Source organism: Octodon degus, unplaced genomic scaffold (genome assembly GCF_000260255.1).
Source record: "Octodon degus isolate 3935 unplaced genomic scaffold, OctDeg1.0 scaffold00105, whole genome shotgun sequence".
NCBI classification, from domain to species: Eukaryota; Metazoa; Chordata; class Mammalia; order Rodentia; family Octodontidae; genus Octodon; species Octodon degus.
The window spans coordinates 4,304,093-4,318,913 of NW_004524681.1; the positions used below are offsets into that span (position 1 = coordinate 4,304,093).

The following is a 14,821-nucleotide window of genomic DNA, read 5'->3' on the forward strand; positions in this document are numbered from 1 at the left end:
AAAAGCTGTAGTATGTCCAAAAGCTGTAGTATGTCCAAATGCAAGCTTAAGTATGTAAAAAAAAAAAAAAAAAAGTCATCCCATTTTTCATACTATATTATGTATGGCTCTGATTTAAAATATTCTGTGTAAAATTATGTAACTGTCCTTGTTAGTGTTGTACAGCAATTCAACTGTTAGAACATCCATGATTGTTAGAAAATAATGGTTCTGTTTTAGGTTCCATGGTGCTTGGTATTCAGATAAAATAGTAATATTAAGCTCATTGCTCCCATTACAAAATATTATGTCATTAACCTCTTCTGGGTGTTCAGCAAGTGAGGCATGGAGGCCAAAAACTGGAAGGATAGACTAGGAGGACAGCCAGTATTTTAGCCCGAGCCCTCAGAGGTCATCAGGGACCCAGGACATGAGGGACATGCATGGTGTGCCTAAGGAGAGTCACTAAGAGAAAAGGGTCTCGCAAGCTTTCACAGAAAGCATTTGGTCGGGCAGTGACTGTGACTCATCCAGATGGCTGACACTAACTGAAGAAATAGAGGTGCTATACATGGTTCCAAGGTAAATCCTGAGGAGACTTAACTGATCTTCATAAATAACAAAAATTGATTAATACAGATCTTACCTTAATTTGGTCTTGAACATCCAGCAGAAAAACATAACCACAAGAGGTATAAAACAATCTCCCAAAGCCTGGGGGACCCTGCCCTTGTAACTGATCACTGTCCTGGGATAATGCACTATATGGATTAAATTGCTATATATAGGGACTTAAAATAATTCAACTGGGAATCTTTAGCCTTGAGAATAAAAAAGGTTCAAAATTTCATCTAGCATGAAAAGGGTTTGAAAATAAAAGGGTCTTTACTACAGAATCCTCCAAACACAGCTCCTCCAACTCCAACTGACAGCCTTCACTTGTAACTGCAAGACAGAACACGGGGAGGTGTGAGGGTTGGCTGAACCTGGAGATCGATCACACACTTGAGCTGGCGCAAGGCCAGCCCCGGGAACACAGAATGCACGCAGCAAGTCTCACAAGTCAACTGCTCTGGTCTCCAGAACACTGGGTGACCGAGGCTAGCCAGGTGACACCCTATTAGGAAAAGCTCTTGGGCAGGTTTGATGTGACTTTCAGTCTTCTAGGTATATAATAAACATACTTCAGCCCTTGGGGCCCTTTCTTCTCTTTGCTTTATTCATCAGAAGAGAGGGCTCCATCTGGCCTCAGTGTTCTCTGTTCTGATTCTTGTCTTTTTCCCATCTTCCTATCATCCTCATCAGGGAACTGGGAAAGCTGTGTGGGGTGTGGCACACGACCAAGCAGAATTTACCCCATGGCTTCAGGATGGTTAAACATACACAAATTTATAAATTTGGTACACCATGTTAACACATCGAGGACAAAAACATGATCATCTCCATAGATGCAGAAAAATCATTTCTCAGAGTCCAACCTTTCTTCATGATAAAAACTGCAGAAAATTGGAGTAGACAGTAGGTCTCATAAAAGCCATCTATTACACTTTAACTTTTAAAATTTTTTTTTTTTATTTTGAGACAATGTCTAACTCTGCAATTCAGGGTGGCGGTGAACTCATTTTGTAGTCCAGGCTGGCCTAAAATTTCTAGTGATCCCCGTGCCTCGGCCTCTGAAGTGCTCAGGTTGCATGCATGCGGCACCATGCCCGGACAGCCATCTGTTCCAAGCGGAGAGCCAGCATCGTACTACACGGACAAACTGTGAAACCTTTCACTCTAACATCAGAAACAAGACAGGGGTTTCCACTGTCAGCAGTCTGACTCTGTATTGTTCTGGAAACATCAGCCAGACTGATTAGACAAGAGAAAGAAGTAAAAGGAATAAGGACAGGAAAAGAAGTATTTTCATTATTTCTGGATATCATACTTTACACAGAAGACCTTTAAAACTGTACTAAAAGGAGGCCTGGGAGATAGCTCAATAGAATGAGTGCTTGCCTGGCAAGCACAAGGGCCTGAGTTCAATCCCCGGTTCTGCAAAAAAAACAAAACAAAAACAAAAACTGTACTAAAAGACTTCTAAATTTAAAACCCAGGGGCTGGTGAGATGGCTCAGTGGTCTAAAGCACCTACTTAGAACAAGCTTGGCAAAGCACAGGGACCGCGGTTCAATCCCCCAGCACCACATGCCAGCCGGCCCCGCCCCCTGGTGGGCTGAGCTGGCCACACACACACACACACACAAATAAATGAATAAATAAATTAAAAAAAAAAAACCCAAATTCAAGGGCCAGCCACATAGCTCAGCAGACTGCAGTGCCTGCCTAGGCAGAGCGCAGCAGCTGGGGTTCAATCCCCCGTGTGTTGTGCTGGTGCCAGCCCCGCCCCTGGGTCACTCTAAGACAGCGATTGAGACTGAGTGTGGTGGCGCATGCCTGTAATCCCAGCACTTGGGAGGCTGAAAACAAGAGAATCACTACCAGTCCAGTCTACATAGTGAGATCCCACTATTAAGACCCTGACTTAAATACAGAAAAATAAAACCCAAATTCAATAATGTAGCTGGATACAAAGTCAGCACTCAAAACTCTAAGCCCTTCCTGTACATAAATGACAAACTTACTGAGAGAGAAACTGGGGAAACAGCATCTTTCATAGTATCATCCAAAAAATATAAAATACCTAGGAAGCAATCTAAGTAAAAGACCTCTACATTGAACACACAGTACTCTGGAAAAGGAGATTAAAGAAGATACCAGGAAATGGAAAGGTATCCCTTGCTTGGGGGTAGAGAAAGAACCCATATAGTAAAAAGTCACATTTTCAAACTTGTTATACATAACAATCCTGATCAAAATTCCAACAGCATATCACAGAATTAGCGACAACAGTCCTACAATGCATTTGGAACTAGAATAGCAAAGGTAGTTCTGGGCAACAAAGGCAGTGTGTGGGGTGTTGTGATCCCTGACCTGAAATTGAACTCCAAAGGGACTGTGATGAACAGCATGGTACTGGCCAAAAAACATGCCCGAGGGGCAGTGGAACAGAGTAGAAGATGCAAAAACCATTGTAGACATACTGAGCCAACAGCTTCTCTAGAAGAAAGAAGGTCTATTGAACAAACAGTGCTGGAAAAATTGGCTTTCTACACGCTCCAGATTAAAACTAGACCTGTGTCTTTCACCATGCACTAAAATAAAAATGAAATGGACGAAAGTTCTAAATACTAGAACAGAAACACTACATCTACTAGAAGATAGAATAGATGGAGGATGTTGGAGTAGGCAAAAACGTTATGAACAAAATCCCAGTCCCAGTTTCACAGGAATTGTCAACAAATCAACAACTGTGATCTCAAAAAAACCCCTGTGATCTCATCTTATTAAAAATCTTTTGTACAACAAGAGAAGGCACAAGTACAGCGAAAAGACAACCCACAGTGTGGGGAAAAATTGCTGTCTGTTCCTCAAAGGACTACTCTTTAGATTATATGAACGGCAACAACCAAAACAACAAGAACAACAAAAAAACCCCAGATCCCCGCCCCAATTTAAAGATCTTTTACCAAAAGGGGGCATCTGAAATAGATACTTCTCAGTTGAAGAAGTAAGAATGGCAAATATATGAAAAAATGTTCCCCATTCCTGGTCATTCAAGAGATGCAAATTTATTTATTTTTTATTTATTTATTTTTTTTTGCGGAACCAGGGATTGAACTCAGGCCCTTGCGCTTGCCAGGGAAGTGCTTACTCCACTGAGCCATCTCCCCAGCCCCAAGAGATGCAAATTTAAACAATGCTGAGATTCCGTCCTCAGTGGCTATTAAGAAATGGACCCACAACACATACCGGTGGAGCCGTGGGGAAAGGAAGCTTTCTGTTGTTGGGAGCGGAGCCTCTTGCAACTAATGTGGAGATTTGTGGGGATCTCACAGTAAAGCTAGATGTTCCATTTGACCCAGTTTTTCCTCTTCGTATCTTCCCAGTGATGTAGGCCCAGCCTTGCCCATAGTGGCACTATTCATGCTGGCTAAATCTTGGAAACAGCCCAGGTGCCCATTACTGGACAAATGGCTAAAGGAAATGTGGGCTTTTAAAAAATACAGTGGAGTACTATTCAGCCATAAAGAAGGATAAGCTTGAGACATTTCTAGGTAAATGGATGCACCACAGTCTTAAATGAAATAAATTGGACACGTGTAAATACCACATTGTCTCTCTGGTCTGAGAAACCAAAAATTCAAGTACCAAAATGTATAATACTATAAAATAGAAAAACAAAGTCAAATGGAATGAGGACGTAGGGAGTTGGGAGGAGTAAAAGGAGGGGAAAAGAAAAAGAAGGAATAGTAGAAACAAGGCTTCTGTAAAAAACAAGAGGGAAAGGGGCTGCGGGCAGGGTAGAAGAATGAGGATATATCATTCACACATTCCCTGTGGTGAGTGTGACCGTTGTGTATACCCAAAATAAGCCAGTAAACTTAATTAAACCTTTTGTTAAACAAGGAAAAAAATCACATGATATCTTAATCGTCTCAGAAAAAGCCTTTAACAAAAGCTAATATCCATTCAGAATTTTTTAAAAACACTGAAGAAAATAGATATATAGAAGAACCTCAATCTCAGGAGAGCTGTGCCTGACCAGCCTATTGCTGGCATTATATTAAATGAGGAAAAGCTGAAGGCTTTCTTGCTAAAATCAGGAAGAAGACAAGCATATCCACTATCAGCACTCCTGCTCTCAGTCCTCAAAACATTAGCAAGAATAACTAGATAAGAAATAAAAAAGATGTGTAGGAAAAGAGCTGCTGTCACTATTTGCAGATGACCTGCGCCTGCACGTGGAAGATTCTCCCCAAGTCCACTACAAGTTTTAGAATTAATAACAAAATTTAGTTATGTAGCAGGATATAAAATCAGACAAAAATCAATAGCATTCCTGGGACTGGAGAGATGGCTCAGTGGTCTAAAGCATCTACTTGGAACAAGCTTGGCAAAGCACAGGGACGGCGGTTCAATCCCCCAGCACCACATGCCAGCCAGCCCCGCCCCCTGGTGGGCTGAGCTGGCCACACACACACACACACACACACACACAAATGTTAAAAAAAATAAAACAACTAATAAAAAAAAAATAGCATTCCTACTAATACTGAGCTCAGAAATTAGAGACATCACTGCCAACAGCATCAAGAAAAAATAAATACGTGGGAATTAAGAAGCAAAAGACCTCTACAAAGAGTACAGTGCCCTGAAAAAGGGAGTCGAGGACCTCAGAGGATGGAAAGGTGGCTCCTGTTCTGGACAGGCCGAGCCGATAGTCAAAAGGGCTGTGCTTCCAAAACTGATATACACGTGTAGTGGATGCCGAAGTGTCAACAACATTCCTCACAGAATTAGAAAAACAGAGAAAAAACCACAAGAGACCCAAAATAGCAAAAGCAGCCCTGCATAACGAATTAAAGGTGCACAGCCCACAGCACAGGGTGGGTTGTTTTTTTTTTTTAATCTAGTCATTTGGTGTAGGGTTTCACTACACAGCTCAGACTCCTAGTGCTCCTCCTGTTCCAGCCTCCCCAGTGCTGAGATTACAGGCGGGCATCAGCGTGCCTGAGGTTCCGGAGCCAGTGCAGCATGCAGTGCCAGGGAACAAACGTGGGTCCTTGCGCTTGCCAGGCAGGTGCTTAGTCTGCCAAGCTATCTCCCAGCCCCGCACTGGACATTTTATGTGCTATTCCCTGTGACAAGCTGGCAGCCGCTGGAGGTAAAAGCGAGGTCTCCTGAGCCCGGTGCCCTGAGTGTTTAACCCTGCTGTCCTCTCTGCATCCACAGCATGTCCAGCCATCTCACTGTCATCCTTTAGGACAGGGTGAGTGTCAGCGTCCACAAGTTGGACTGTACTTCCATTGTATGGGGTTTGGGCTGACAGATGTGTTCCGTGAGGCAGCATTGTGACCAACATGGGGACACTTCGTTCCCCACCAAAGTTCTGTCTGAAGGATTTTATAAGAAGGATGACCTTGGGCATTACAGAGAAATGGATCCATCTTGAGACCGTGATGTCAAATGAAATACATCAGACTCAAGGTTAAATATCGCACAGCCGCTCCTAGAGGAGAAAGCCAAGGTGTAAATAGCCAAGTGAAGGACAATGAGTGGAGGAAGAGGCTGGCAAATGAGTGAAGGATCCGAAGACGAAAGGTGAAGGAGGAGAACGTGAAAATCTGCTGTGCCCTTGTATGATGGCACAGCATGCCGTCACGGAGCAGGCCCTTGTGACGGATGCAGTTACGTACTGCAAACTTGGACCAATAAAAACTGCACATGTCTGTAATCCCAGCACTCAAGAGGCTGAGGCTGGAGGGCCATTCCGTGCTCAGGGTCACTGTGGTCTACGTAGCAAGACCCCATCTCAAAGCAAAAAAAGGTAACAAGGTCCTTTCTCACACGTCTGGCCCTGGCAGAGGTGCTCTGTGCGCCTCTGGGGTTTTGCCCCCTCCAGGACAGGGCCTTCGAGCCCAGCCTCTGCCCTTGGCGGGTGCTGTTCTACGCACTGGCGGGCCATCCTGTAGGCACCTTGGCTTGAATCTGCCCTGAGATGCACCTTCCTGTCTCCAGGTTCCGGCAGCTGTGAGTGACACTGCTGTGGACCCCAGCTGCAGGTTTCCCGGGAGGTTGGAGCGCTGGGTGGCAGTTTCTCACCCCACGACCCAGGGCTAGCTGTAGCTTCTCGGCAGACCTCGCCCTGTGTTTTACCAAACGGAGCACAGTAATTTGTGAAGACACTGCCGAGTGAGTCTGAGGCCACACCTGAGATGGGGCAGAGTTTTTATTTTTTATTTTCGGACAAGGTCTACATGGTCTCACTGTGATCCTCCTGTTTACAGCCTCCCAAGTGCTGGGATTATAGGCGCACATCACCGCGCCCAGTATCGATCAACACCTCAGCGCTGGGGGGGGCCTGTAGGAGGCAGATGTTTGCCAAATCTTGGCCTTAAGACGTTAAGATCTCAGTGCGTGGAGGCAAGACAGAGCCCCTGGCTGTAGGTCACTGTGTAACCCCCACTGGCCTCCTGCTGCCCTCGGGCTCCCCAGTGATGGGGTGACGGGTGCACCGCCGCCCGGCTTCACTGTGGGGGAGAAGCAATCTTCTGCAAGCACAGGCCACGTAGGTGTGCGGTCAGGGTTCCTCCCACGAGCCACTCGCCTCTCCTCTCCAGGTTTGACATCCAGGGCCAGGTGAAAAGGAAGCTGAGAACCGACATTCACTACCCGCTTGCCAACCTGGACCTCACGCCTTACGTCAGCCCCGTCTTCCGGAAGCACCCCAGCTACAGCCTCTGCGCGGTGGTGGTGAGTGAGACGCGGAGGCCGAGAAAGTGCCGGAAGCCGTGTGTGTCCCGTCTCTGCGCTAACAGTCTCCCCCCATTCTCCCTCTACAAGCAGAACGTACTCAGGGCTTGGCGTGGAGCTTCACCCCCAGACTTGTTTCTGTCTCACTGTGACAGGGCCCCCCTAAGTTGCTAAGCTGCGTGGGCCGGGCTCAGACCCGCAGCCCTCCTGCCTCAGCCTCGAGCATGCTAGGATCCCAGGCGCCTCGAGAGATTGCTGCAGGCGTGGCCTGCCCCACGGCCTGGGGGCCACATGGGACTTGGTCTCGCTTGTCCATAGAGCACTTCGTCTAACCTCGCCTGGGGGCTGGACGCTGCTACCGCATTACCCTCGCAGCACAGAAGGGGGCAGGTGTCCGGGCGCGGCCCCGCCAGAGCGAGCTGCCCGTCCCACCCCACGGGGCAGTGCTGCCCCAGGATGCCTGCAGGGAGGCCGCCGTCCGCCTGCCTTCCTCGTGGTCTTCCCCATCTGTCCCAACGCTGTCCTTACGCGTAGTAACATTCAGGAGGTGACTAGAAATACAGTGAATGTTGGAAACATTTTAAAACCTTTGTTACGGGAAAAGACACATCACAGCGACTCCTCCTCCGAGCCCTCCCGCTCATTTTGAACATACTTATGCCATAGTTCTTGCCACTTTCTGAAGCAGCTTTGGGGTCCTCTTTCCTGAGCGTCTTCATGAGGTCTGATAAAAATCGAGGCGACTGCTGCCGTCCAGCACCCCCTCCCGGAAAGGCTCGGACTCTAGAAACACGGCGTGCCTCTGTCGGCTGTATTCACCAGACTGGGCGTCATACGACTTCTGGCCCTTCTCAGAGTTAAAGTGACAGTGCAGTGTCAGTGTTTGGGATCGATTCAGGCCGTCAAGGCAGCCACGATGGTGCAGCGGAAGGCACTTGGCCTCCACTGCTGGGACGCCGTGCCCGACACCCACAAGTTAAAGTAGAGAAGGTGTATTTTAACTCAGTTTGCAGAGGGTTCACTGCGTGGTCAGCTGGCTCCAAGGCAGGGCAGTGGGTAGGGTGGAGCAGGGACAAGCCTCCCCTTCCCCTCTGTCCAGACTGTAGGATTTTGGGGTAGTGCCACCCATGCCAGGGTGGGGTGCCCGTCCTCCACTGGCAGAGCTGTGCTAAACCGCTCAGCAACTGATGTAGCTGTCACACTCGGAATCCACATTCACACACCGTAGATCCAGCCAGCCCTGAAAAGCCGTGCCTGCAAGCACAGAGGCTTTGGGAACATCTAGACAGGAACGTTCGCAACACCCTGGAAAGGACTCCAGCACAGCTACGGAAAGCGGCAAGAGCCACGGGATTACTGTGCTTGAAGTGGAACATTCAGAGGGTGACAGATGGCAACATGGTCTTTTACTATAATAATTTTTAAAAATTAAATATTAGGGCCAGGGATATAGCTTAGTGGATCAGTGCCTGCCTGGTAAGCACAAGATCCTGAGTTTGATTCCCAGTACCAAAAAAAAGTCACTACATTTCTTATCATAATTCTTATGTGGCTTCTAGTTAAATGCTTATTCATATATGTTATCAAATCACCCATTTTCTTTTTAAAGTTTTCCTTTGTGGTGGGGAATCAGTACCTGCACATAATACATCTCAGTCCTTGCTTGCTGTTTCCCTCTACCCACCTTCCAGGCCAGCATCAGATTCTTTTTTTTTTTTTTTTTAATATTTTAGTAAGCGTCTACATGGTCTCACTATGACGTAGATCCGTCTCTTAGTGATTCTTCTGTGTCCAGCCTCCCAGAGAGCTGGAATTATGGGCACACGCCACCGCGCCAAGTCTCAATCACCAGCTCAGCGTGCCCCGGGAGCGGGGCCAGCCTGGCCTGCCAGGGATCGAACCCGGCTGCTCCGTCTGCCTAAGCAGGTGCTTTAATCCGCTGAGCTATTTGGCCGGTCCCAGATTCATTTTATAAATCCCTATTGTTAGATTTTTGGGCTCAGTAAAGAGACAGGAAAGATAAAAGAGCCTTTTATTGTGGGCGCAGGGAAGACTACAGGAAAGGAGAGAAGAGGGGCTTCCGAGGGCCAGGGCTGTGGAGAGGGGTGCCAAAGGCTACTGAAGACCTGCGGTTCAGGGACAGTCTGTCTAACGTGGCAGATAGGGATTGGGCAGGAGGTAGAAACAAGGAGACAGGATATTGTGAAAAGGAGCTAGGAAATTGTAATTTGACCCGGGGAGGAAGGTGGAGGCCAGACATGGCCTCCAGTGTTTGTAACTCAAAAATGAGGCAGGCTTGAAAAGATAAGATGCGCTTTATTTTAGCTGGTACTCAGCAGCGACCACCCCTGCAAGCGCCAGGAGGATGCAGGGAGTGGGTATTTAAGGCGACAAACCACAAAAGGGAGACATCAGGGCTTCAACTAGAGGCTGCAGTGGAAAAATTACCTGTCTTCAAGAACAGTAACAGGTTGGGTGGTTGGGTAAAGTTTGTGCCTGGGAACGATGGCAAGAACAGGACGTTGGGCCAGATCTAGATTCGGGTGCACACAGAGGACAGCGTGAGAAAGGCCCAAGTGCAGGCTCTCACCTAGAGAATGGGCACCGCGGAAAGTTACAGCGTTTAGAACGGCGCATAGTCAGGTTGTAACACAGCGGCCGGCCATATCGGCTCAGCGCCATGGTGACTTGGCAGAATTTCTGTAATAAGGTGGAGAAAACCTGTTACTGACATTAACTGTCTCATAATGCAGAGACTAAATATCAGACCAGAAAGGCCAGAGAACATGTGCGACACACAGGACAATTACAGTAAATCAAGGTACACTTTTAGATACATTGTCCATGCTGGATTTCAGTATTTTTTTTCTCTCGTCCATTTTTCTTTTCTCTTTTTTTTTCTTTTGACGGAACCAAGGATTGAACTCAGACCCTTGTGCTTGCCAGAGAAGTGCTTATTCTGCTGAGCCATCTCCCCGGCCCTCTCTTTTGTATTTTACATTGTTTCTCCTGTAAGAAACCATGTGATACCTAAGCTTGTGTGTCTGCCTACCTAACGTGGTGGTCTCAGGCTGCGGCCGCCGCCCCACAGAGCCCAGGCTGACACTTCACGGCAGGGCAGCACTCCGGGGCGTGCACGCTGCCCACCGCCTGGCCTGTGCCGCTGGACACGGCCGTGCGGGCTGCTCAGCGGCCGCGATGACTCGTGCTGCCCAGAACACCGGTTGCAATTGTCACTGATAAATGTTCATTTCTTTCAGCGAGACACCAGGAAGGGGAATAGCTAGATAAATGGAATGCAATTTTTTTTTTTAATTTTAAGGAGGAAAAAGATAGTAAAACAAAATTTTAGAAGTTAATAGTAGGAGGCCAGGGAGATGGCTCAGTGGAATAAGTGCTTCCCTGGTGAGCACCAGGGCCTGAGTTCAATCCCTGGTTCCGCAAAAAAAAAAAAAAAGTTAATAGGAGGGTAACAATGGTCCAAGCAGTATTAGCACACATCTTTCCGTTCAGTGAACTAAGAGAAATTAGTAATATAACTGACACAGGGAGAAAAACTGATCTCCATTGGATGACCTCCAAGTGATACAGGGAGAAAAATGATCTCTCAACCTAAAAGGTACCTGGGACGAGCTCGTGTTCTCTAAAACCAAAGAATGAATTTTAGGAACAAACTGAGGTCAGGAGCAGAAGTTATTTGTTGAGGGGAAAAAAGCTCTTGTCCGAGAGAGGGACAAAAGGGGGGGCTCCGAGTGGATTGTCCCCAGGGAGCTGTCTCTTCCAGGATTTTATAGAGTAAAGCCACGTGGTGAGGCAGATCTAAGGTGGTGGAGAAGACAGGAACTCACTTAGGTGGGACAAAACTATGGTCAGCCAATGGGATTACAAGCACCATTGCTCAGGTAAAATTGATTGAATCCAGGACCAAATGGGGAAGCGAGTCACTGAACAAGCAGGCATGAATACGGAACAGGGTCTCTTCCTGTTGAGGGTTGGGCTAGTGACTCATTTGGGCTCTTTCAAGTTGATTGATACTATTTAGGATATCAATCCCTGACGCCCATCCCTAGGGAAGTATGTAGCTGTGCTTCCTCTTTTTGTCTTGGTCTTGAGGTGTGGCCCATGTGGGAGCGTCTGTCTCTTCCAAGCTGCAAAGTCACCTTGTCTTCCATCCTGTCTCCTTGAGGGCCTGGCCCTGTCTAACTGCCTAGAATATTTCTATCTAATTCAGCTGCCTACAGTGTAACTATCTTAATTTTTTTTCTTTTCTCCTTTGTATCATCCCAGTTTCTCTTTCTTATTGAACAGTTTGTCTCTGGTTTACTGTCTATTGTACATTTTGGATCTTGTCCTTTTAGCTTCTCACACTAGGAAGACAATATTAGGATGTTTGCACGTGTGTGTCTGGTTTATTTCACTTGAGTGTGGTCTTGAGTCTCATCCATTTACCTTTAGCAATCTCCAGTTTATTCTTCTTTGTGGCCGAGTAGAAAGACCACATCTGTTTTATGCATTCCTCAGTTGATGGGCATTTGGGTTATTTCCAAGATCTAGCTATTATAAATCATGCTGCTATAAATATAGCTGCATGGATATTGCTGTGGTATGATGTTTTTAATCCTTCACCTCTAATCCTAGTCTTTTGCGGAATCTCCACACTGATTTCCACAATGGTTGTACAAACTCTCCACCAACAGTGGAGAAGGGCTCTTTTTCCCCAACCCCTCCAGCATTTGTCATTGGTTTATTTCTTGATAATAGCTTGTCTTAGGGATGAGATGGAACCTCAGTGTTGTTTTAATTTGCACCTCTAGAATGACCAGTGACATTGAACATTTTTTCATATATTTATTTGCTGTTTCTATGTCTTCATTTGAGAAGTATGTATGCATCTCAGATGTCTTATTTTTGGATTGGGTCTTTAAATTTGGGAGGTCTGAATTTTTGAGTTCTTTATATATTTTCAACAGTAATCCATTGTCTAAGGAACATCTGGCAAACATTTTTTTCCCCACAATTTGGGATATCTCTTCATTCTAGTTTCTCTCTCTTTTTTAAAAAAATTTTATTTATTTATTTGTGTGTGTGTGTGTGTGTGTGTGTGGCCAGCTCAGCCCACCAGGGGGCGGGCCGGCTGGCATGTGGGGCTGGGGGATTGAACCGCGGTCCCTGAGCTTTGCTAAGCTTGTTCTAAGTAGGTGCTTTAGGCCATCTCACCAGCCCCTCTAGTTTCTCTTGTTGTGCAAATGCTTTTTAATAAGATGAGATCCCAGTTTTTGATTCTTTGTTATAGTTCCTGAGCTATCAGAGTTTTTTCCATGAAGTCTTTGCCTGCACCAGTGTCCTTGGGTTTTACTTATTCTATCTTCCAGCGGATTTAATGTTTCTGTTTTAATCTTCAGATGTTTGATCCACTGTGAACTTAGTTTAGTTCATGGTAAAAGATATTGGTCCAGTCTTAATCTTTGGTATGTGCAGTCAGTTTTTCTAGTACCATTTATTAGAGAAACTGTCTTTCTTCTAGTGAAGGTGTTTGACACCTTTGTCAAAGATAAGGTGGCTGAGTGTGTCTGCAGTTGTTTCTGCATCTTATAATCTTGTTCCATTGAGCTTCAGCGGATTTTTATCACACTTTTTTTTTTTTTTAATGTATTTGGTTGTTACAGGGTCTCACTATGCAGCTTGGACTCACGGTGAGCCTCTTGCTTTCAGCCTCCCCGGCACTGGGGCTACAGGTGTGTGCTGCTATGCCCCAGACTCTGGCCAGCTCAGCCTGCCCTGGGGACAGGGCTGGTGTGGCAAGTGGTGCCCAAGATCAGACCGCCATCCCTGCACTTGCCTAAGCTTGCACTTTAGTCTGCTGAGCTATCTCGCCAGCCCCAATCATGCTTTTTTTTTAAAAAATCACAGTAGCTTTATAATTTTAAGTCAGGAATTGTAATATCCCCTGCTTTGCCTTTTTTGCCAAGAACTGTATTTGCTGTTCTTGGTCTTTTCTGGTCCCAATGAATTTTAGGATTGTTTTCTTTAATTCTGTGAGATATGCTGTTGGGATTTTGATGGAAATTACATTAAATTTATATAACAGCTTGAAAAGTATGGCCATTTTCACTATTACTTCTTCCCACCCAAGAGCAAAGGATAGCTTTCCAATTTTCCATCTTTTTGTTCAGAGTACTATAGTTTTCAATTCAGAGCTCTTTTACCTCATTTGTTATTTTGGTTTTTTGGGGTTTTTTTTGGTGGAACCAGGGATTGAACTCAGGCCCTTGCGCTTGTCAAGCAAGCGCTTATTCTACTGAGCCATCTCCCCAGCTCCTTACCTCATTTGTTAGATAAGTTTTTTAATCATGAATTTCATGTTTTTGGATGCTATTCCCCTTTTTTTTTTTTTTTGGCAGAACCGGGGATTGAACTCAGGCCCTTGCGCTTGCCAGGAAAGCGCTTATTCCACTGAGCCATCTCCCTGGCCCCTGGATACTATTCTGAAAGGATTCCCTAGTTTCACGCTCAGTGAGTTTGTTATTCATGTACAATTTGAGTCTTTTTTTCTGATGAGGCTGGATAGGGGCTTTTCAGTTTTACTTAATCTTCCAAAGAACCAACTCTTTGATCCATTGATTCCTTATATGATGTTCTTAGTTTCCAACGCATTAATTTCTGGTCAGATCTTTCTGATTTCCTCTCTCCTACAAGCTTTTGGCTTAGCCTTTTTTTTTTTTTCCTACAAGTTTGAGGTTAACCATTAAATTATTTGTGCTTGCTCTTTTTCCTGCTATAAATTTCCCCACCCCCAGGACTACCTTCTTTGTTTCCCATACGTTCGGGTGTGCTGTCATTATCATTTAGTTGTAGAAACTATCTTAATTTTCTCTAGCATTTCATCTCTGACTCATTGATTGTTCAGCATGGTGCTACGTAATTTCCAAGTGTTTATGAAGCTCGTGTGGTTTCTTTTGCCATTGACTTCCCATTTCATTACACTTCGGTCGGATGATATGCACGGGATCATTTCAGTTCCTTTTCACTTACTTAGCATGTTGTATGAGCTGCTATGTGGTCTGTTTTAGAAAACATCCCATGTGAAGCTGAGAAGAATGTGCATTCTGATGTGGGGTGGGTAGCACCCTCTGTAGACATCTACTAATAAGATCATTTATTCAAATGTTTGGTTCAGTTCTAATATTTCATTGTTGACTTTCTGTCTAGTTGATCTGCTTTTTGTGACAGTGGGTACTGAGATCCCCAACACAATTTATACTAGTGTTTATTTTATCTCTCATGTTCATTAATACTTACAGTGTAGTTGGGTGCACTGGGGTTTGCTGCATACTACGACTGTTGTGTCTTCCTCTTGGACAGCTCCCTCTACCAGGACGTGGTGACCTCCTTCTCTCTCTTCCTCACTCTTGGCTTGAAATTTACTTGGGCTGCAAATACAACAGCTACCCTGCTTGTTTTTCTGGATTCTTTTGCATGGAGCA

General features: G+C 45.6%; 1 protein-coding gene across 1 annotated transcript in view; it reads left to right on the forward strand.

Annotated features, from left to right (window-relative positions):
* Positions 1-14,821, forward strand: part of Usp50 (ubiquitin specific peptidase 50) — a 39,552-nt gene that overhangs the window by 17,719 nt on the left and 7,012 nt on the right. The window contains exon 6 of the mRNA XM_004639058.2: positions 7,205-7,337. Within this exon, the coding sequence (XP_004639115.1) occupies positions 7,205-7,337 (133 nt within the window). The remainder of the gene's footprint in view (positions 1-7,204; positions 7,338-14,821) is intronic.